General features: G+C 44.9%; 2 protein-coding genes across 3 annotated transcripts in view; both read right to left on the bottom strand.

The window, feature by feature from the left end:
* LOC138364223 (leukocyte elastase inhibitor-like) overlaps positions 1 to 12687 on the bottom strand; it is a 68297-nt gene extending 55610 nt beyond the window's left edge. For both annotated transcript variants that reach the window (XM_069323544.1, XM_069323542.1), the window contains exon 1: positions 12522 to 12687. The gene's annotated coding sequence lies outside the window, so the exon portion shown is untranslated. The remainder of the gene's footprint in view (positions 1 to 12521) is intronic.
* Positions 12688 to 22436: 9749 nt separating this feature from the next.
* LOC138364224 (eukaryotic initiation factor 4A-I-like) lies at positions 22437 to 24476 on the bottom strand. Its single transcript, XM_069323545.1, has 2 exons — positions 23063 to 24476; positions 22437 to 22881 (listed from the first exon to the last, which is right to left on the bottom strand). The coding sequence occupies exon 1, from the start codon at positions 24338 to 24340 to the stop codon at positions 23069 to 23071; it is 1272 nt and encodes a 423-aa protein (XP_069179646.1). The 5' UTR covers positions 24341 to 24476; the 3' UTR covers positions 22437 to 22881; positions 23063 to 23068.
* Positions 24477 to 25544: the final 1068 nt, after the last annotated feature.

Here is a 25544-nt window from a genome sequence, read left to right on the forward strand (position 1 = left end):
GAACATGTGGGAGGGAAGGAGTGTGAACAGGTGGGAGGGAGCGACTGTGAACATGTGGGAGAGAAGGACTGTGAACATGTGGGAGGGAGGGACTGTGAACATGTGGGAGGGAGGGACTGTGAACATGTGGGAGGGAGGGACTGTGAACATGTGGGAGGGAGGGACTGTGAACAGGTGGGAGGGAGGGACTGTGAACATGTGGGAGGAAGGGACTGTGAACATGTGGGAGGGACTGTGAACATGTGGGAGGGAGGGACTGTGAACAGGTGGGAGGGAGGGACTGTGAACATGTGGGAGGAAGGGACTGTGAACATGTGGGAGGAAGGGACTGTGAACATGTGGGAGAGAGGGACTGTGAACATGTGGGAGGGAGGGACTGTGAACCTGTGGGAGAGAGGGACTGTGAACATGTGGGAGAGAGGGACTGTGAACATGTGGGAGGGAGGGACTGTGAACATGTGGGAGGGAAGGACTGTGAACATGTGGGAGGGAGGGACTGTGAACAGGTGGGAGGGAGGGACTGTGAACAGGTGGGAGGGAAGGACTGTGAACATGTGGGAGGGAAGGACTGTGAACAGGTGGGAGGGAGGGACTGTGAACAGGTGGGAGGGAAGGACTGTGAACAGGTGGGAGGGAAGGACTGTGAACAGGTGGGAGGGAGGGACTGTGAACATGTAAGAGGGACTGTGAACAGGTGGGAGGGAAGGACTGTGAACAGGTGGGAGGGAGGGACTGTGAACATGTGAGAGGGAAGGACTGTGAACAGGTGGGAGGGAAGGACTGTGAACAGGTGGGAGGGAAGGACTGTGAACAGGTGGGAGGGAGGGACTGTGAACATGTGGGAGGGAGGGACTGTGAACAGGTGGGAGGGAGGGACTGTGAACAGGTGGGAGGGAGGGACTGTGAACATGTGGGAGGGAGGGACTGTGAACAGGTGGGAGGGAGGGACTGTGAACAGGTGGCAGGGAGGGAGGAGACAAGAATGACAGCCACCAGCCCGTCCTCCAAAAATGGGGCGGTAAATGTAACAGCACAAATAAGTACAATTATGTACTGTTTATAGCAGTCAGGAATTGTACTTATTTTCACTTAGTATTAAATCGTAGTCAAATATATTGTGAATATTTGAGTTTACCTGAAAAACTGAATAGAAAACCACGACCTAACCTAACCGCCTTAGTGTTTGAAGAAAAGCATTGTATTGCTTCTTAATTACAATTAGTACTTAACCTATAGCTATATTGATATTACAGTTTTATAAAACTAATAAAACAAAACTAAAATATATCAATAAATTGTAAAGTAACTCAGAATATGTTCAAATTTTGTATAAAATCTCTATTGCTTAATAAAACTAAAAAAGAAATTCCTGATATTTAAAACTTGTATATGGCAAACTGAAATTTAAAATTTCATCCTAAAATTGTTAGTGTCTTAACAGAAAACGAGGGGAATAAATGGGGAGGTAAATGTAACAGCGCCATAAGTGCAATTATGTACTATGCATGACAGTAAGGAAATGTACTTATTACTTAGTATTAAACCGTACTGTCAATTCAGAGCCACACACACCCTCCATTCCCTCCCCCACTGGACTAAACATGCTGGAGTAATGTTGACTCAACATTATCAACGGTAACTCAACATTGATAACAACCGAAAAATATTTTGGGAAACACTCCATGAATAATCAGTCCCCTATTGCAGACGTTTTGGGACACGTTGGCTGCCACAATAGACTCCCAATAGTTATGGGGGTCGACCCCCCATGACACTCCCCAGACAGTCATCACACGTCACCTGACAAAGGTTGATGAGACTAGCCACAAGCGTCTGGGGCCACATTCATGAAGCAATTACGCAAGTACTTAGGAACATGTACATCTTTCCTCAATCTTTGAAGGCTTTGGTTACATTTATTAAACAGTTTACAAGCATGAAAACTTGCCAATCAACTGTTGTTATTGTTATAAACAGCATGCTGGTGCTTCGGAGCTCATTAACTGATCAATAATTGTAAATAAAGCCGCCAAAGATTGAGAAAAGATGTACAGGTTTGTAAGTGCTTGCGTAACTGCTCCGTGAATCAGGCCCCTGGCTCCCAACCTTGAACAAACATTCTCTTTTATATTGATGACACTAACAATAACAGAATATAATATTATTTTAAAAATATATACTACACCTGTATGACCTATGAGGAAATTGCTGATAACTTTTTAACCAACGCAGCATCTGTAAAATTATATAATTGTTTAAACGTGCGCATCACCTTGACTCTTGGCGGGAATAGTGACTTGCATAACACACTACGTCTGGCAGCGGTGCAAGGAACGCGCAGCCCAACTTGTCGTACAACATGAGGGGGGGATGGAGAGTTAACTACTGGGTCCCTTTCATACCTAAGGTACAATGGACAAGTTGTATTTTTATTAGCCTAACTTTAAAGTGCAGTTTTTTACCGACCTAAAAACTAAAATTGGAGAAAAATTAATCATAGTCGGATTGAATGATGTGTCAACACTGCCACAGATGCCAGTTTGTCTCCAAACTCTCCCACGCATTGACTTCAGTATTATTTATTATATCTTTACTAAACTCTTGTAATTGTAATTCATAACATAAATTGATTTCCATCATCATTCTGGAAAATACAAGAGACCAGCAGGCGGTTTCTTGCATGTTATGATAGCAGGCGGGCTGTCCGCCTTGCTGACACGACGTTGTGATAGCAGGCGGGCTGTCCGCCTTGCTGACACGACGTTGTGATAGCAGGCGGGCTGTCCGCCTTGCTGACACAATGTTATGATAGCAGGCGGGCTGTCCGCCTTGCTGACACAATGCTATGATAGCAGGCGGGCTGTCCACCTTGCTGACACAATGCTGTGATAGCAAGCGGGCTGTCCGCCTTGCTGACACGACGTTGTGATAGCAGGCGGGCTGTCCGCCTTGCTGACACAATGTTATGATAGCAGGCGGGCTGTCCGCCTTGCTGACACGACGTTGTGATAGCAGGCGGGCTGTCCGCCTTGCTGACACGACGTTGTGATAGCAGGCGGGCTGTCCGCCTTGCTGACACAATGTTATGATAGCAGGCGGGCTGTCCACCTTGCTGACACAATGCTGTGATAGCAGGCGGGCTGTCCGCCTTGCTGACACGACGTTGTGATAGCAGGCGGGCTGTCCGCCTTGCTGACACGACGTTGTGATAGCAGGCGGGCTGTCCGCCTTGCTGACACAATGTTATGATAGCAGGCGGGCTGTCCACCTTGCTGACACAATGCTGTGATAGCAGGCGGGCTGTCCGCCTTGCTGACACGACGTTGTGATAGCAGGCGGGCTGTCCGCCTTGCTGACACGACGTTGTGATAGCAGGCGGGCTGTCCGCCTTGCTGACACAATGTTATGATAGCAGGCGGGCTGTCCACCTTGCTGACACAATGCTGTGATAGCAGGCGGGCTGTCCGCCTTGCTGACACGACGTTGTGATAGCAGGCGGGCTGTCCGCCTTGCTGACACGACGTTGTGATAGCAGGCGGGCTGTCCGCCTTGCTGACACGACGGTGTGATATCAGGTGGGCTGTCCGCCTTGCTGACACAATGTTATGATAGCAGGCGGGCTGTCCACCTTGCTGACACAATGCTGTGATAGCAGGCGGGCTGTCCGCCTTGCTGACACGACGTTGTGATAGCAGGCGGGCTGTCCGCCTTGCTGACACGACGTTGTGATAGCTGGCGGGCTGTCCGCCTTGCTGACACAATGTTATGATAGCAGGCGGGCTGTCCACCTTGCTGACACAATGCTGTGATAGCAGGCGGGCTGTCCGCCTTGCTGACACGACGTTGTGATAGCAGGCGGGCTGTCCACCTTGCTGACACAATGTTATGATAGCAGGCGGGCTGTCCACCTTGCTGACACAATGCTGTGATAGCAGGCGGGCTGTCCGCCTTGCTGACACGACGTTGTGATAGCAGGCGGGCTGTCCGCCTTGCTGACACGACGTTGTGATAGCAGGCGGGCTGTCCACCTTGCTGACACAATGTTATGATAGCAGGCGGGCTGTCCACCTTGCTGACACAATGCTGTGATAGCAGGCGGGCTGTCCGCCTTGCTGACACAACGTTGTGATAGCAGGCGGGCTGTCCACCTTGCTGACACAATGTTATGATAGCAGGCGGGCTGTCCACCTTGCTGACACAATGCTGTGATAGCAGGCGGGCTGTCCGCCTTGCTGACACGACGTTGTGATAGCAGGCGGGCTGTCCGCCTTGCTGACACGACGTTGTGATAGCAGGCGGGCTGTCCGCCTTGCTGACACGACGGTGTGATAGCAGGCGGGCTGTCCGCCTTGCTGACACGACGGTGTGATAGCAGGCGGGCTGTCCGCCTTGCTGACACGACGTTGTGATAGCAGGCGAGCTGTCCGCCTTGCTGACACGACGGTGTGATAGCAGGCGGGCTGTCCGCCTTGCTGACACAATGCTGTGATAGCAGGCGGGCTGTCCGCCTTGCTGACACGACGTTGTGATAGCAGGCGGGCTGTCCGCCTTGCTGACACAATGCTGTGATAGCAGGCGGGCTGTCCGCCTTGCTGACACAATGCTGTGATAGCAGGCGGGCTGTCCACCTTGCTGACACGATGTTATGTTATCATAATATTTTGGTGGTGTTAGCTATCGTAATAGAGATTCATGTTGTTAGGTCTTTCCGTGTTTTATTTCACACAAATTGTATATAATTGTTAATTGTGTAGATTCTTATTTAGATTTTAATTATCTTTTAGTCTTTTAATGGAAACTGATTTACATAAATTATTACATTTCTGATCTGGATCATGAGCAAATTATGCTCAATAATTACGGTAACATTCACACCAATGTTAACTTCACAGTTATGTTAACTTCACAGTTATGTTAACTTCACAGTTATGTTAACTTCACACCAATGTTAACTTCACAGTTATGTTAACTTCGTCATGTTCATTGGTGTTAACACCGGAGGAGGAGGAGCTCTCTAAGACGCGCCTGCCTCAAGCACAATGAGGAAGGTGCCTGTCTTGCCTCTCATCTTGATCTTTATCATACGATCGAACTTTCCAAGAGGAAATATATCTGAAAAATGTATATGTGAGTGAAGGAGCGCTTCCAGTATACCCCTGGTGTATACAAGAACACGACTCTCCAGGCCAGTATACCCCTGGTGTATACAAGAACACGGCCCTCCAAGCCAGTATACCCCTGGTGTATACAAGCACACGACTCTCCAAGCCAGTATACCCCTGGTGTATACAAGCACACGACTCTCCAAGCCAGTATACCCCTGGTTTATACAAGAATACGACCCTCCAGGCCAGTATACCCCTGGTGTATACAAGAACACGGCCCTCCAAGCCAGTATACCCCTGGTGTATACAAGCACACGACTCTCCAAGCCAGTATACCCCTGGTGTATACAAGCACACGACTCTCCAAGCCAGTATACCCCTGGTTTATACAAGAATACGACCCTCCAGGCCAGTATACCCCTGGTGTATACTAGAACAGACCCTCCAAGCCAGTATACCCCCTGGTGTATACAAGAACACGACCCTCCAAGCCAGTATACCCCTGGTGTATACAAGCACACGACTCTCCAAGCCAGTATACCCCTGGTGTATACAAGCACACGACTCTCCAAGCCAGTATACCCCTGGTGTATACAAGAACACGACTCTCCAAGCCAGTATACCCCTGGTGTATACTAGAACAGACCCTCCAAGCCAGTATACCCCCTGGTGTATACAAGAACACGACCCTCCAAGCCAGTATACCCCTGGTGTATACAAACACACGACCCTCCAAGCCAGTATACCCCTGGTGTATACAAGCACACGACTCTCCAAGCCAGTATACCCCTGGTGTATACAAACACACGACTCTCCAAGCCAGTATACCCCTGGTGTATACAAGCACACGACCCTCCAAGCCAGTATACCCCTGGTGTATACAAGAACACGACCCTCCAAGCCAGTATACCCCTGGTGTATACAAACACACGACCCTCCAAGCCAGTATACCCCTGGTGTATACAAGCACACGACTCTCCAAGCCAGTATACCCCTGGTGTATACAAGCACACGACCCTCCAAGCCAGTATACCCCTGGTGTATACAAGAACACGACCCTCCAAGCCAGTATACCCCTGGTGTATACAAACACACGACCCTCCAAGCCAGTATACCCCTGGTGTATACAAGCACACGACTCTCCAAGCCAGTATACCCCTGGTGTATACAAGAACACGACTCTCCAAGCCAGTATACCCCTGGTGTATACAAGCACACGACTCTCCAAGCCAGTATACCCCTGGTGTATACAAGCACACGACTCTCCAAGCCAGTATACCCCTGGTGTATACAAGCACACGACTCTCCAAGCCAGTATACCCCTGGTGTATACAAGAACACGACTCTCCAAGCCAGTATACCCCTGGTGTATACAAGCACACGACTCTCCAAGCCAGTATACCCCTGGTGTATCCAAGCACACGACTCTCCAAGCCAGTATACCCCTGGTGTATACAAGCACACGACTCTCCAGGCCAGTATACCCCTGGTGTATACAAGCACACGACTCTCCAAGCCAGTATACCCCTGGTGTATTCAAGCACACGACTCTCCAGGCCAGTATACCCTTGGTGTATACAAGCACACGACTCTCCAAGCCAGTATACCCCTGGTGTATACAAGCACACGACTCTCCAAGCCAGTATACCCCTGGTGTATACAAGCACACGACTCTCCAAGCCAGTATACCCCTGGTGTATACAAGCACACGACCCTCCAAGCAAGCAAGCATAACACCACCAATAGTTCTAAATCACCAGTTAAGCCTCTCAGTGTACCAGTAAAGCATCTATTCTCAAGTGTATACATACACACATACTCATAAAAGGTTGTACAAATGTTGGAGAGACAGGAAGGAGTTAAAGGTAAGGTGCTCCAGTGGATAAGGGAGTATTTAAGCAACAAGAAACAGCGAGTAACTGTGAGGGGGAGACATCAGAGTGGCGAAATGTCACCAGCGGAGTCCCACAGGGCTCAGTACTTGGACCCATCCTGTTTCTGGTATATGTAAACGATCTTCCAGAGGGTATAGACTCATTCCTCTCAATTTTGCTGATGATGCAAAAAATATGAGAAGAATCAACACAGATGAAGATAGACAGAGACTACAGGACGACCTGGACAAACTCTAGGAATGGTCTAGAAAGTGGAGATTAAAGTTTAACTCAGTAAAGTGTAAAGTAATGAAATTAGGCGAAGGTAGCAGGAAGCTGAACGCAAGGTACCATCTGGGAGATGAAATCCTTCAAGAGTCAAATAGAAAGATCTGGGGGTTGATATCACACCGAACTTGTCCCCAGAGGCCCACATCAAAAATATATCATCAGTGGCATATGCTAGATTGGCCAACATAAGAACTGCCTTTAGAAACTTGTGTAAGGAATCGTTCAGGACCCTGTATACCATTTACGTCAGACCAATCCTGGAGTATGCAGCTCCAGCCTGGAGTATGCAGCTCCAGCCTGGAGTCCATACCTAGTTAAACACTAGACAAAGTTAGAGAAGATTCAGCGGTATGCCACCAAATCCAAGAACTGAGAGGTATGAGCTACGAGAAAAAGCTACAGGAGCTAAACCTCACGTCCCTGGAAAACAGAAGAGTAAGGGGAGACATAATCACCACCTACAAAATTCTCAGGGGAATTGACAGGGAGGACAAAAGCAAACTCTTTAACACGGGTTTAAGGCGAACAAGGGGACACAGGTGGAAACGTAGTACCCAAACGAGCCACAGAGACACTAGAAAGAATTTGTTCAGTGTCAGAGTAGTTAACCAATGGAGTGCATTAAGTAGTGATGTGGTGGAGGCTGACTCCATACACAGTTTCAAATGAAGATTTGATTGAGCCCAATAGGCTCCAAAATCTGTATACCAGTTGATTGACAGTTGAGAGGCGGGACCAAAGAGCCAAAGTTCAACCCCCGTAAGCACATGTAGGTGAGTACACAAAACCACGAGCCTCCACATGTTAATACAGGTTGTAACACGAACGTGAGAACATCATTCAAGGGGTAGGTTAGGTTAAGGTTACATTAGGTTAGGTTAGGTTAGGTTAGGTTAGGTTAGGTTAGGTTAAGGTTACATTAGGTTAAAGTCAGATGAAGTTAGGTTAGGTTAGTTTAGGCTTATTACATTTAGTTACGATAATACGGTCTATTATTCTCAAACATATGAAATATAAAATAAACTCCTTGAGTATCCCCTAGAGTTTTATTTATAGAAAACAAATTTTTTTCTAACGTTTCAAATGAAACGAGTTAAGCATAAACTATATATATTTTCAGCAAACTATTTATAATACAATAAAGTTATAACTTGGGAATATTCTCAGTTTAGGACAAAGATTCACTTGCCAGTTTACAAGTAGACTATTCTTAGAGTCGTAATAGGTTTTCACACCATCACAAAAATCTAGATAAATATTCAGGTTTTAAACGAGGGCGGGTGACAGGTCACGAGAACTACTGGAGCCTGGGAACAGCCTGGTTACTGACGCGGAACTTCCACGAACCTTCCGATACTCAGGCCAGAGACCACATGCTCCTCCTGTGAGCGGTCTTGTGCACCACATGCTCATGCTGTGAGCGGTCTTGTGCACCACATGCTCCTCCTGTGAGCGGTCTTGTGCACCACATGCTCTTGCTGTGAGCGGGAGTGTGCACCACATGCTCCTCCTGTGAGTGGTCTTGTGCACCACATGCTCTTGCTGTGAGCGGGAGTGTGCACCACATGCTCCTCCTGTGAGTGGTCTTGTGCACCACATACTCTTGCTGTGAGCGGTAGTGTGCACCACATACCCCTGCTGTGAGTGGTCTTGTGCACCACATGCTCCTCCTGTGAGTGGTCTTGTGCACCACATACTCTTGCTGTGAGCGGTAGTGTGCACCACATACCCCTGCTGTGAGCGGTAGTGTGCACCACATACTCTTGCTGTGAGCGGTAGTGTGCACCACATACCCCTGCTGTGAGCGTTAGTGTGCACCACATACCCCTGCTGTGAGCGGTAGTGTGCACCACATACCCCTGCTGTGAGCGGTAGTGTTCACCACATACCCCTGCTGTGAGCGGGAGTGTGCACCACATACTCTTGCTGTGAGCGGGAGTGTGCACCACATACCCCTGCTGTGAGCGGTAGTGTGCACCACATACTCTTGCTGTGAGCGGTAGTGTGCACCACATACTCTTGCTGTGAGCGGTAGTGTGCACCACATACCCCTGCTGTGAGCGGTTGTGTGCACCACATACTCTTGCTGTGAGCGGTAGTGTGCACCACATACTCTTGCTGTGAGCGGTAGTGTGCACCACATACCCCTGCTGTGAGCGGTAGTGTGCACCACATACTCTTGCTGTGAGCGGTAGTGTGCACCACATACTCTTGCTGTGAGCGGTAGTGTGCACCACATACTCTTGCTGTGAGCGGTAGTGTGCACCACATACTCTTGCTGTGAGCGGTAGTGTGCACCACATACTCTTGCTGTGAGCGGTAGTGTGCACCACATACTCTTGCTGTGAGCGGGAGTGTGCACCACATACTCTTGCTGTGAGCGGGAGTGTGCACCACATACTCTTGCTGTGAGCGGTAGTGTGCACCACATACTGAGAGCTGGAGTGTACTGTGCGGGAGTGTGCACCACATACTCTTGCTGTGAGCGGTAGTGTGCACCACATACTCTTGCTGTGAGCGGGAGTGTGCACCACATACTGAGAGCTGGAGTGTGCACCACATACTGAGAGCTGGAGTGTGCACCACATACTGAGAGCTGGAGTGTGCACCACATACTGAGAGCTGGAGTGTGCACCACATACTGAGAGCTGGAGTGTGCACCACATACTGAGAGCTGGAGTGTGCACCACATACTGAGAGCTGGAGTGTACTGTGCGGGAGTGTGCACCACATACTGAGAGCTGGAGTGTGCACCACATACTGAGAGCTGGAGTGTGCACCACATACTGAGAGCTGGAGTGTGCACCACATACTGAGAGCTGGAGTGTGCACCACATACTGAGAGCTGGAGTGTGCACCACATACTGAGAGCTGGAGTGTGCACCACATACTGAGAGCTGGAGTGTGCACCACATACTGAGAGCTGGAGTGTGCACCACATACTGAGAGCTGGAGTGTGCACCACATACTGAGAGCTGGAGTGTGCACCACATACTGAGAGCTGGAGTGTGCACCACATACTGAGAGCTGGAGTGTGCACCACATACTGAGAGCTGGAGTGTACTGTGCGGGAGTGTGCACCACATACTGAGAGCTGGAGTGTGCACCACATACTGAGAGCTGGAGTGTGCACCACATACTGAGAGCTGGAGTGTGCACCACATACTGAGAGCTGGAGTGTGCACCACATACTGAGAGCTGGAGTGTGCACCACATACTGAGAGCTGGAGTGTGCACCACATACTGAGAGCTGGAGTGTGCACCACATACTGAGAGCTGGAGTGTGCACCACATACTGAGAGCTGGAGTGTGCACCACATACTGAGAGCTGGAGTGTGCACCACATACTGAGAGCTGGAGTGTACTGTGCGGGAGTGTGCACCACATACTGAGAGCTGGAGTGTGCACCACATACTGAGAGCTGGAGTGTGCACCACATACTGAGAGCTGGAGTGTGCACCACATACTGAGAGCTGGAGTGTGCACCACATACTGAGAGCTGGAGTGTGCACCACATACTGAGAGCTGGAGTGTGCACCACATACTGAGAGCTGGAGTGTGCACCACATACTGAGAGCTGGAGTGTGCACCACATACTGAGAGCTGGAGTGTACTGTGCGGGAGTGTGCACCACATACTGAGAGCTGGAGTGCACTGTGCGGGAGTGTGCACCACATACTGAGAGCTGGAGTGCACTGTGCGGGAGTGTGCACCACATACTGAGAGCTGGAGTGCACTGTGCGGTAGTGTGCACCACATACTGAGAGCTGGAGTGCACTGTGCGGTAGTGTGCACCACATACTGAGAGCGGGAGTGCACTGTGCGGTAGTGTGCACCACATACTGAGAGCGGGAGTGTACTGTGCGGTAGTGTGCACCACATACTGAGAGCGGGAGTGTACTGTGCGGTAGTGTGCACCACATACTGAGAGCGGGAGTGTACTGTGCGGGACTGTGCAACAAAGGGTCACCGTGAGACGCTGCCTCTTGCACAGTAAGTACATCATACACCTTGAATTAAGCATATACACTATGTATTATGTATTATCAACACTATGTATTATGTATTATCAACACTATGTATTATCAACACTATGTATTATGTATTATCAACACTATGTATTATGTATTATCAACACTATGTATCATGTATTATCAACACTATGTATTATGTATTATCAACACTATGTATTATCAACACTATGTATTATGTATTATCAACACTATGTATTATCAACACTATGTATTATGTATTATCAACACTATGTATTATGTATTATCAACACTATGTATTATCAACACTATGTATTATGTATTATCAACACTATGTATTATCAACACTATGTATTATGTATTATCAACACTATGTATTATGTATTATCAACACTATGTATTATGTATTATCAACACTATGTATTATGTATTATCAACACTATGTATTATGTATTATCAACACTATGTATTATGTATTATCAACACTATGTATCATGTATTATCAACACTATGTATTATGTATTATCAACACTATGTATTATGTATTATCAACACTATGTATTATGTATTATCAACACTATGTATCATGTATTATCAACACTATGTATTATGTATTATCAACACTATGTATTATGTATTATCAACACTATGTATTATGTATTATCAACACTATGTATCGTGTATTATCAACACTATGTATTATGTATTATCAACACTATGTATCATGTATTATCAACACTATGTATTATGTATTATCAACACTATGTATTATCAACACTATGTATTATGTATTATCAACACTATGTATTATGTATTATCAACACTATGTATTATGTATTATCAACACTATGTATTATGTATTATCAACACTATGTATTATGTATTATCAACACTATGTATTATGTATTATCAACACTATGTATTATGTATTATCAACACTATGTATCGTGTATTATCAACACTATGTATTATGTATTATCAACACTATGTATCATGTATTATCAACACTATGTATCATGTATTATCAACACTATGTATTATGTATTATCAACACTATGTATCATGTATTATCAACGCTATGTATCATGTATTATCAACACTATGTATCATGTATTATCAACACTATGTATCATGTATTATCAACACTATGTATTATGTATTATCAACACTATGTATCATGTATTATCAACACTATGTATTATGTATTATCAACATGGGAAGTTACAGGACGTGACTCAACAATCACCTAAGGAACTAACAATCACAGTGCCTCTCAAAATTGACGTGATGTTCCGTTTTCTATTCGTAGGTACTCGGGGAGGTTAGGTTCGGGCAGTTTAGTACATCAGTTTGGTGACGCTGGGAACGCTGGAGAGGACGGACTGGGAGGTGAAAGTCGCTAGCATGTTGCCAGTTCCACGTAGAGATTGTTGTGTGTGTTGGTGTGAACAAGGAGGGAAGGGTGTGTCAAGCTGGCCAGACCCGTTCTAAACTGGTTCTTTCCCCTCACCCCATTGATAATACCATCCCGGCCACCCCACCCCTTAGCACCCTCCTGCTCCTCCCCTTACTACCCCTTCAGCACCCTCCTGCTCCCCCTCTTGCTACCCCTTCAGCACCCTCCTGCCCCCCCCCCCCTTACTACCCCTTCAGCACCCTCCTGCTCCCCCCCCCCCCCTCCGGAAACAACAGCATGAAATAGACTCCTGTGAAGGTGTCCAACAAGGTGACCCTTAGCCCCACCTCCTTTTCTGCCTAGCTATCATAGAGGTCACTGATAGTCTGACAAGCGAGCTAAACATCTGGTACCTGGATGATAGCACTCTCGCTGGAACCCCGGATACCATTTTGGAGAATATAAGGAACCTCCAGGAGCAGGGAGCAGCCTTGGGCCTCATTCTCAATGCATCCAAATGTGAACTAGTCTCCCGCAACCCAGACATCACTGGCCAAATATTAAATGTTCTTCCAGACATTCTCGTTGTCGAATCACCAGACTGCACCCTCCTGGGTGTCCCCATGGGCCCACGAGCAGTCGAGGTCCTGGCTGCAAAAATCACTGATCTAAAGAGAATGCTGGACAGGATTGATGCTCTCTTCTCCTCACAAGATGTCTCTCTCTCCCTAACTTGACTTACTCTCTGAGGTGTTCTCCATCCTACAACAGCCCTAAATTAAATGGGTATGACACCCTTCTGAGGTCCATGCTGGAGAAAGTCCTGAACCTCTCGTTTGGCGACTCTCAATGAGAGCAAGCAACCCTCCCGTAAAACTCGGCGGCCTTGGTGTCCGCACAGCCTCCTAGATTGCTCTATCAGCCTTTTTTTCCTCCCACGCATCGCACAACCTCGCAAGAGATATACTACCAGAACCCCTGAGTGATTCAGCAGGAATACACGCTCCTGCTTTCACTGAATGTTCAAATCAGCGGGATGCTCTTGCAGCTCCAGCACCCATCATAAATCCAACAAAAAACATAAACAGTCCAGCTGGGACCACCCACTAGTGGAAAAAGTAGTTGATGCCATGTTCAACGCTGCAACATCAGATAAAGAGACAGCCCGCCTCGGAGCAGTGCAGGCCCTTCTGGCAGTACTCATGTCGGCAACAGGCACGCGTCTAGCACTCATCAGTATGGCTCCCATCCCACGCCGTCGGTGTATGAAGTACAAAGTTAAGATATTCAGAGAAGCGCGGGTAAACGGCGAGGGTGTTGATCACTCTATTATCACACTGTACCTCCTGTTAAATTGTTTTACAGGAACTTCTTTTCGACGGCTCATAAAACGGAGGAAAGTGTCCTGAAAGATATTATTGATAGGAGCGTTATCCCCACAGACAGAAATTAGAAGATACAATTAAAAATTTACGACAAAAACAAGAAGACGGCCAACCTACTCATGAAGAACTCTCCAGACACCAAACAGAACGCCATAAAAGAGACCAACGTCGTCTATGCCTTCACATGCCCACTTGAGGACTGTCAGCCCCATAGATCTCAGTATATAGGCAAGACAACAATGTGTCTCTCTAGGCGAGTAATAATGCACAAACAACAGGGGCTCTATCAAGAAGCATATAATCACCTCACACAACCAGACCATCACCAAAAACATCTTAACAAGCAACAAAGAAATTATCGATAGATAAAACGACAACAGGAGACTCGACATCAGCGAGGCCCTACACATCAGAAAGTCAAAACCAGCAATCAACAGCCAATTAATACATAATTACATTCTACCCACTTCAAGAGCCCGAACCAACACAAAAACAGTAGAAGTAAGAACATAGAACACACAATGGCCTATCAATACAATTACTAAGCCATTGATCCACTTGTTCATCTCAATCATGTCCTGTATCACCTCTCCCCAAGCAATTGTAATTATAATTACATTCTACCCTCTTCAAGACCCCGAGCCAACACAGAGACAGCACCAGCAAGAACATAAGCTGACTTTGTGACAAGGACACCTTTGAGAGGCATTTCTCCTGTGTGAAGCAAGGCAACAATACTCCAAGAAACAAATGAACGAGGCAGGTGGAGGGAGTGTTGGCAGCTCCTGAGGTGAGAGTATATATTTACCTCACCTCCTCTCTCTCACTCTTACCCGTCCTCCCTCACCCCACTCTCCCTTCATCACTCTCTCTCTCTCTCACTCTCTCCCTCCCTCTCTCTATATCCCTCCCTCTCTCTATATCCCTCCCTCTCTTTCTCTCTCTCTCTCTCTCTCTCTCTCTCTCTCTCTCTCTCTCTCTCTCTCTCTCTCTCTCTCTCTCTCTCTCTCTATCTCTCTCTCTCTCTCTCTCTCTCTCTCTCTCTCTCTCTCTCTCTCTCTCTCTCTCTCTCTCTCTCTCTCTCTCTCTCTCTCTCTCCCCCTCCCTCTCTCTATATCCCTCCCTCTCTCTCTCTCTCTCTCTCCTCTCTCTCTCTCTCTCTCTCTCTCTCTCTCTCTCTCTCTCTCTCTCTCTCTCTCTCTCTCTCTCTCTCTCTCTCTCTCTCTCTCCCCCTCCCTCTCTCTATATCCCTCCCTCTCTCTCTCTCTCTCTCTCTCCTCTCTCTCTCTCTCTCTCTCTCTCTCTCTCTCTCTCTCTCTCTCTCTCTCTCTCTCTCTCCCTCCCTCTCTCTCTCTCTCTCTCTCTCTCTCTCTCTCTCTCTCTCTCTCTCTCTCTCTCTCTCTCTCTCTCTCTCTCTCTCTCTCTCTCTCCCTTCATCACTCTCTCCCTTCCTTCATCATTCTCTCACTCTCTACTCTTCTTCCCTCCCTCCCTCACTCTCTTCCTCCCTCACTCGGCCCCTTCATTCATCACTCTCGCCTTCTGCTCACTCTTCTCCTTCTTGCTTAATGTTTGTTACTTGGTCATAGAAGTCTATTAAAGCTGTGAGACACGACTTGCCATCCCTGAACCCATGCTGGTGACGTCTTACAAAGTCCTTTCTCTCCAGGTGTGCCACCAGGCTTTTTCTCACCATCTTCTCCATCACCTTGCATGGTATACAAGTTAAGGACACTAGCCTGTAGTTTAGGGCCTCCTGCCTATCCCCCTTTTTGTACAGTAGGACTATGTTAGCTGTCTTACAACTCTCTGGTAGTTCTTCCGTTTCTGGTGACTTTTATAGACCATAGATAGTGGCATGCAAAGTGCTTCTGCCCCCTCTTTTAGCATCCTTGGTGATATTCCATCAGGTCCAACAGCCTAAGTCACGTCTAGATCAAGCAGATACCTCTTAACCTCATCTCTGGTAATATCAATATCTTCCAAGTCTGCTTGGTTTATCGCCACCCCCTCTTAGCTCAGATTTCTCCTTGCTCTATTGTGAAGACCTCCTGGGGTCTCTTGTTGAGTTCTTCACACACCTCTTTGTCATTCTTTGTGTACCCATCTTCTCCCTTTTTTCAGTTTCATCACTTGTTCTTTCGCGGGTGTGTTTATGTACTCACCTAGTTGTGCTTGTGGGGGTTGAGCTCTTTGGTCTTTGCTCTTTGATCCCTGGCTCTTTGGTCCCGTGTCTCAACCGTCAATCAACTGGTGTACAGGTTCCTGAGCCTATTGGGCTCTATGATATCTACATTTGAAACTGTGTGTGGAGTCAGTCTCCACCTCATCACTGCCTAATGCATTTCATCTGTTAACTACTCTGACACTGAAAAAATTCTTTCTAACGTTCCTGTGGCTCATTTGGGTACTAATTTTCCAATTGTGTCCCCTTGTTCGCGTTCCACCCGCATTAAACAGTTTGTCTTTATCTACCCTGCCAATTCCTCTGATAATTTTGTAGGTAGTGATCATGTCTCCCCTGACTATTCTGTCTTCCAGTGTGTGTATTCACCTAGTTGTATTCACCTAGTTGTGTTTGCGGGGGTTGAGCTCTGGCTCTTTGGTCCCGCCTCTCAACCGTCAATCAACAGGTGTACAGATTCCTGAGCCTATTGGGCTCTATCATATCTACACTTGAAACTGTGTATGGAGTCAGCCTCCACCACATCACTTCCTAATGCATTCCATTTGTCAACCACTCTGACACTAAAAAGTTCTTTCTAATATCTCTGTGGCTCATTTGGGCACTCAGTTTCCACCTGTGTCCCCTTGTGCGTGTGCCCCTTGTGTTAAATAGCCTGTCTTTATCTACCCTATCAATTCCTTTCATAATCTTGAATGTGGTGATCATGTCCCCCCTAACTCTTCTGTCTTCCAACGAAGTGAGGTTTAATTCCCGTAGTCTCTCTTTGTAGCTCATACCTCTCAGCTCGGGTACTAGTCTGGTGGCAAACTTTTGAACCTTTTCCAGTTTAGTCTTATCCTTGACTTCATATGGACTCCATGCTGGGGCTGCATACTCCAGGATTGGCCTGACATATGTGGTATACAAAGTTCTGAATGACTCTTTACACAAGTTTCTGAATGCCGTTCGTATGTTGGCCAGCCTGGCATATGCCGCTGATGTTATCCGCTTGATATGTGCTGCAGGAGACAGGTCTGGCGTGATATCAACTCCCAAGTCTTTTTCCTTCTCTGACTCCTGAAGAATTTCCTCTCCCAGATGATACCTTGTATCTGGCCTCCTGCTCCCTACACCTATCTTCATTACATTACATTTGGTTGGGTTAAATTCTAACAACCATTTGTTCGACCATTCCTTCAGCTTGTCTAGGTCTTCTTGAAGCCTCAAACAGTCCTCTTCTGTCCTCTTCCTTCTCATAATTTTGGCGTCGTCAGCAAACATTGAGAGAAATGAATCTATACCCTCCTGGAGATCATTTACATATATCAGAAACAAGATAGGACCGAGTACAGAGCCCTGTGGGACTCCACTGGTGACTTCACGCCAATCGGAGGTCTCACCCCTCACCGTAACTCTCTGCTTCCTATTGCTTAGATACTCCCTTATCCACTGGAGCACCTTACCAGCTACACCAGCCTGTCTCTCCAGCTTATGTACCAGCCTCTTATGCGGTACTGTGTCAAAGGCTTTCCGACAATCCAAGAAAATGCAGTCCGCCCAGCCCTCTCTTTCTTGCTTAATCTTTGTTACCTGGTCGTAGAATTCTATCAAGCCAGTCAGGCAAGATTTACCCTCCCTGAACCCATGTTGGCGATTTGTCACGAAGTCCCTTCTCTCCAGATGTGTTACCAGGTTTTTTTCTCACGATCTTCTCCATCACCTTGCATGGTATACAAGTCAAGGACACTGGCCTGTAGTTCAGTGCCTCTTGCCTGTCGCCCTTTTTTGTATACTGGGACCACATTCGCCATCTTCCATATTTCTGGTAGGTCTCCCGTCTCCAGTGACCTAGTATACACTATGGAGAGTGGCAAGCAAAGTGCCTCTGCACACTCTTTCAGTACCCATGGTGAGATCCCGTCTGGACCAACAGCCTTTCTAACATCCAGATTCAGCAGGTGTCTCTTGACCTCCTCTCTCGTAATTTCGAACCCTTCTAAGGCCGCCTGGTTTACTTCCCTTTCTCCTAGCACAGTGACCTCACCTTGTTCTGTTGTGAAGACCTCCTGGAACCTCTTGTTGAGTTCTTCACACACCTATATTTTTTTTTTTTTTTTTTTTTTTTTGTGTGTGTGTGTGTGTGTGTGTGTGTGTGTGTGTGTGTGTGTGTGTGTGTGTGTGTGTGTGTGTGTGTGTGTGTGTGTGTGTGTGTGTGTGTGTGTACTGACCTATTTGTGCTTGCAGGATCGAGCATCGGCTCTTGGATCCCGCCTTTCCAACCTTCCGTTGTTTACAGCAATGACTCTTGTCCCATTTCCCTATCATACCTAGTTTTAAAACTATGAATAAAGTTTGCTTCCACAACCTGCTCCTTAAGTGCATTCCATTTTTCCGCTACTCTCACGCTAAAAGAAAACTTCCTAACATCTCCGTGACTCATCTGAGTTTCCACCCATGTCCCCTCGTTCTGTTACTATTACGTGTGAACATTTCATCTATTTCCACTTTGTCAATTCCCCGAGTATTTTATTCGTTCCTATCCTATCCCCCCCCCCTCTCCCTTTTTTCTAGTGTCGTAAGGTTCAGTTCCTTCAGGCGCTCTTCATATCCCATCCCTCGTAACTCTGGGACAAGCCTCGTCGCAAACTTTTGAACCTTTTCCAGTTTCCTTGTGTGTTTCTTCCGGTGGGGACTCCATGATGGCGCGGCATACTCTAAGACTGGTCTCACATAGGCAGTGTAAAGCGCCCTAAAAGCCTCCTCACTTAGGTTTCTGAATATGTTCTAACTTTTGCCAGTGTAGAGTACGCTGCTGTCGTTATCCTATTTATATAGTTTTCATAATTTTCTACCAAGTGCTTTATCTTCACACTATATCTAGTGCTACTCAATCCCCCAATATTTGTACCTAAGCCTCGTAGCCTGGTGGATAGGCCTCGTAGCCTGGTGGATAGCGCGCAGGACTCGTAATTCTGTGGCGCGGGTTCGATTCCCGCACGAGGCAGAAACAAATGGGCAAAGTTTCTTTCACCCTGAATGCCCCTGTTACCTAGCAGTAAATAGGTACCTGGGTGTTAGTCAGCTGTTACGGGCTGCTTCCTGGGGGTGGAGGCCTGGTCGAGGACCGGGCCGCGGGGACACTAAAGCCCCGAAATCATCTCAAGATAACCTCAAGAAGAAGCCATATTACTTTACCATTGTAATCTTAGATATCATCTGATATCATGGTTGTTGTATTGATTGCATATTCTACTGCATTATTCCGTGAAACTTGTCCTTGAAATGATCCTCATATTGTGCTTCAGTGAACCAATGTATAACCCTGGAATGCTATCCTCATGTACCTGGTTATCCTTGTTTCTTTATTGTGCATTATTATTGTGTATTATTCTAATCTGCTTTTGTCAAAATTTCTTCAATGTATCTGTAAATTTTTTGTCAATTTTACTGTAATTATTCTACTTAAAATTATCTGTACCTGTAAAGAAAAGCTATAAAGTACCTGTAAACATATTTATCAATTTTACTGTTATTTCATCTAAAATTTTCTGTTAGTTTAAGGACTTGCCCGAAACGCTACGCGTGCTAGTGGCTTTACAAGAATGTAAATTCAACATAATTTCCATATTCTCTGTTAACCCCAAATGTACCTTGTATATAAATAAAATAAATAAATAAATATATGCCTCAGGAGTGAGTGAGAGTGTGAGTAAGGGAACAAAACAGTAGTTAGTAACTGTTGATTGATTGACAGTTGAGAAGCGAGCACAAAGAGCAGAGCTCAACCCTCGCAAGCACAACTAGGTGAATACACCACCCCCAATTCAATTCAATTTATTATGCACCCCATACCCATCCCGTGGGCGGTGGTGTAAAGGATTACAGAGGCACATAATCGGTTCAGGAACTGAACCCTCTAGTTCGTTTAGCTAAGCAAATAAAAATTTTTGACGCTAGTTACAAAATTATTAATGCCCCAGTCTCCATAATACGCTCGAGTGAGTGTGTCATATTGGCCCCTCCCACAGGTGTTGCCTATCTCCATAATGAACGCTGGGGTCAATACTGACATCTACCACACCTGGTTATGTTTGTCGTGACTTTCACTCAACTTGTGAAAGGACTTTCACTATAGTAAGCAGGCGACCTTGATGTTTACACGAGTATGTCCCCCCACCCCCACCCCGGGGATGGTCTTGCTTAACTACGCATAAACTCTTCTAAATTCGTAACACAAGGGTCGTTCTTGTTTTTATGAAACATGTATTTGAATGGTAAATTTCAACATTACATCGTGAGGGTTAAGTGCAGAAATTTGTTCATAGGCTGTTAACCCAAGTTGGTTCTGGATATGCTAGGCTAGGATGGATTGAATGTTCAACATTCACACGATGAGTATGATATTATCCTAAATAGTTCCTAGTTAATGGAAGCTAAGTAAACCCGTCTAAATATCAGGGTAGCCCAGCTTACGCTCAACACCCCCACACAGTGGCAACACTGGCTGTTCGCTCGCTTAAAATAACTAGCCTAAAATATAATACCACTCGATCATGACTATCAAGGTTATGTGGTGCAATACATCAATAAACATACACTGTGGCCACAGTCAAATTTTTGGCCAGAATCGATAAGACTGCATAGTATAGAGCAGCCACCATAAATAGCTGGCTATACTAGATATTACTCACACGTCACACACGTAAACACTGCACTCCGACACCCACCCGGTGTTGCCATTCACTGCAATGGCCATATTTTTTAATTTATCATTCATGGATATTTTATTTTCATTTAAGCTTCATTTCATAATATTTAATATATGTGTGTGTTCTCTGTAAACTGTAGCATTGCAATAAAATAAAACACACAAAAAAATTTATGCCCGAAACGCTTTGCGTAAGTGGCTTTAGGCATTGTATGTACTAGCTCTACCTATAAGTCAACCAATCTTTGTAAAAATTTATTGTATGTATGTACCTTACCTAAATAAAAATTATTATTATTATTATTATAATAGGGGTGGTAGGAGAAGAAAAGAATAAAGTATTCAGTGAGAGTCCACAAGATCTTCTCTGAATGCTCTTTGTTCTCTTCTTCGAGGATGTGCGTCCCTCCAATTACACCAGAGGTGGTACCCCTAATATTATATATATTATATATATATATATAATATATATAATATATATATATATAATTGTGTGTACTTAATTATAATATTGTCATGTTATATGATATGGATAAATAATACACGTTTATGTTTAGTTTTATTGAAAAAATAAAAATAATTTTATATTTGGTAACAATATCTCCAATATACTTGTTTATATAATAGTCAGCATACATTTGGTCATTTAAGTATAAATACTATTGAATAGTAATTAACTTTCACATTTCATAATTTGAATAAACAATATCCATAGTTACAAAGCCTTATAATATATATATATATATATATATATGTCGTACCTAGTAGCCAGAACTCACTTCTCAGCCTACTATTCAAGGCCCGATTTGCCTAATAAGCCAAGTTTTCCTGAATTAATATATTTACTATATTTTTTTTCTTATGAAATGATAAAGCAACCCTTTTCTCTATGTATGAGGTCAATTTTTTTTTATTGGAGTTAAAATTAACGTAGATATATGACCGAACCTAACCAACCCTACCTAACCTAACCTAACCTATATTTATAGGTAAGGTTAGGTTAGGTAGCCAAAAAATGCTAGGTTAGGTTAGGTTAGGTAGGTTAGGTAGACGAAAAAACATTAATTCATGAAAACTTGGCTTATTAGGCAAATCGGGTCTTGAATAGTAAGCTGAGAAGTGCGTTCTGGCTATTAGGTACGACATATATATATATATATATATATATATATATATATATATATATATATATATATATATATATATATATGCGAACAAGCCTGAATGGTCCCCAGGACATATGCAACTCTGGGGTGTGAGTTTTCAGTTATATATATATATATATATATATATATATATATATATATATATATATATATATATATATATATATATATATATATATATTATATATATTTATAATATATATATTATATATAATTATACATATAATATATATTTATATTATATAATATATATTTATATATATATTTATATATTTATATATATATATTTATATTATATATTTATGTATATAATATATATATATATTATATATACATAATATGTGTGTGTGTGTGTGTGTGTGTGAGGCCACAAGGAAAGGATTAAGACAGGAATTTCCTTAATTTAATTAAGGAAATTCCTGTCTTAATCCTTCCTTCGTGGTCTAACACTCAAATTTTTCATCGCGTGTTTATTTTCGTTATTCACACACATATACATGTACATATAAATATACATATATATAGGTATATAATTTTTGTCCATCACAAATGTAAAACAAAAGGTTACAAGAATTTACTGCAGCCTAAGGTCACTGGGCTCACCCGTCAAGACGTCTTAGAATTCATCTTTATCACTTGTCCATACCTTAGGCATGCAGTACAGTTGCAATGGATCATCAAAGATTTCACAGCCTTAACAGAATGACCATCCACACGCCCTCAAGCCTCACATGACGGACTGTTCAACTAGCATTAAAGGGGTACCTGGGAGCTTGACAGCTGCTACGGGCTGCTTCCTGGGGATTGTGTGTGAAAATTAATATTAAGGACTTGCCCGAAAAACTACGCGTGCTATTGGCTGTACAACAATGTAAGAACTCTTTATATAAATAAATTAAAAATAAATAAAACACGTGGTCTACTGCCTTCGTTATAGGTGGCCTTGGTTGACTGGGGGACTCAATGTCACTAACATACCTTGGATTAAATCAAGTCGGCTACATTCATAGGCATCTCTTCAATGGAGGTGCGGTAGTAGTCTTCAATATCCATCAGAGTTCTCGAGTCATCAGCAGTCACGAAGTTAATAGCAACACCCTTCCGGCCGAAGCGTCCACCTCGACCTATCCTATGGATGTAACTCTCCCTGTTGGTGGGCAGATCGTAGTTGATGACCAGAGACACCTGCTGCACGTCAATACCTCGCGCCAGCAGGTCCGTAGTGATGAGCACGCGAGATGACCCGGAGCGGAACTCCCGCATGATCACGTCCCGCTCCTTTTGGTCCATGTCGCCGTGCATGGCTGACACGGTGAAGTCCCTGTGTTGCATCTGGTCCGTCAGCCAGTCCACCTTCCTGCGGGTGTTGCAGAAGATCACCGCCTGAGTGATGGTCAGGGTCTCGTACAGGTCAGAGAGGGTGTCCAGCTTCCACTCTTCCTTCTCCACATTAACGAAGAACTGCTTGATGCCCTCAAGAGTGAGCTCCTCCCTCTGGACCAAGATGGTGACGGGGTCTCGCATGAACTTGGTGGTAACATCCATCACGTCAGGAGGCATGGTAGCGGAGAGCAACACCACCTGCACGTCGGCGGGCAGGTACCGGAACACGTCATAAATCTGGTCCTTGAACCCGCGGGAGAGCATTTCATCGGCCTCGTCCAGCACGAACACCATGATGTGGTTGGGGTTGAGGACTCGACGGTTGATCATGTCGTAGACTCTACCTGGGGTGCCGACGATAATCTGAACACCCTTCTCCAGGCGCCGCATATCTTCCCTCAGGTTAGTGCCGCCGATACAGGCGTGACAGCTGACGTCCATGTAGTCGCCCAGAGCCAGCACCACCTTCTGTATCTGCTGGGCCAGCTCTCGCGTGGGGGCCAGGATGAGAGCCTGTGTGTCGTTGGACTTTGGGTCAATCCTCTCCAGGATAGAAATGGAGAAGGTGGCAGTTTTCCCCGTGCCAGACTGAGCTTGGGCGATGACATCATGACCCTTAATGCACGGCAAAATAGCGCGCTGCTGGATAGCTGAAGGCTTCTCGAACCCATAGGCATAAATACCTCGCAAGAGCGGCTCTCTGAGGTTCATGTCATCGAAGCTGGTGGCCACCTCGGTCCACTTGGTCTCTATAATACCGTCCACCTGCATACCAGCCGGACCATCATAGCCTCCTTGCTCGGGGTTACTCTCGCCGCTCTTCTCCTCCGGACCTAACTCCTCAACATTCTCCTGATCGTACTTGTCAAGCATCGTGCTTATGATATACACTTGACCTCTGCACCTTGTTGTTCTTCACGGTAACGTTGCAAGCTAGAAAATGGCACTAGATACGTGAGGAGATTATGTTTATCTTGAGGGACACGTCTAGAATGATCGGCCGCAGCTCTACACTTAGCCGCGTTTTCGTTGCCAAAATGTCAATTTTAGTCACCAAAGAAAACGTACCGCTTCACGGGTCTTGCCAACTATTGTATATTTTCAGAGGGAAATTATAAAACTTTTCAGTTATACAATTCGAAGATACTTATGCCGATGAAAAATATATAACTTGATGTTTATTAATTTGTACAGTTTCCTTGTGATGGAAGGCAGTTATGTTGTAATTCAAGTTATTTCATATTGTTTTCCTAAAAGCAGCAAACACAATAATTACAATAATTACATAAAATGGTTTGAATCATAGCAAAGACCTCCGGATGATATTTTGCTGCATATCTATATTAAAATATTTTATAATTTATTTTGGTTATTTTAAAATGGAAATGATCAAAAGAGCTTTTCCAATTATTATATACTCACGGCGGCTTGGGCGTTCTTTTAGCAATATAAATTTTAATATAATAGTAATATATATATTTAGTAAAATGTGTGTAAAACACGAAAATTAAGACGTGATGAAAAATATGACAGTAATATATAATATATATTAGTAATATATAATTTTTAGTAATATATATACTCTTAAAATTTAATTCATTGTGTCGAGGGACAGGAAGCCAGAGTGTATTCATACACGTTAGGCTTATATCGAGGTCTCCCCCCCCAAGGCCTAATTACTGACCCCATCCAGGATGCGACCCCACAACAAGCTGACTAACTCCTGAGTGCCTACTGACTGCTAGGTGAACAGAAGCATTAGATGAAAGGAAAAGTGCCCAAACCAACTACAGACCTATATCAATCCTGCCTAACTTGTCAAAAATTTTTGAAAAACTAATCTACAAGCAGCTTTACTCTTATCTAGCCAAACACAATATACTTAGCTCTTGCCAATATGGCTTCAGACCCAAAAAAAAGGACTAACGATGCACTTATTAGTATGCTTAACTTGATTCATACAGCTCTTGATAAAAATGAGTTCCCTGTTGGGTTATTTGTGGACCTGCGTAAGGCTTTTGACACTGTCAACCACCAAAACCTTCTTCTTATATTACATCATTATGGAGTCAGAGGA

Source organism: Procambarus clarkii, chromosome 13 (assembly GCF_040958095.1).
Source record: "Procambarus clarkii isolate CNS0578487 chromosome 13, FALCON_Pclarkii_2.0, whole genome shotgun sequence".
NCBI lineage: Eukaryota > Metazoa > Arthropoda > Malacostraca > Decapoda > Cambaridae > Procambarus > Procambarus clarkii.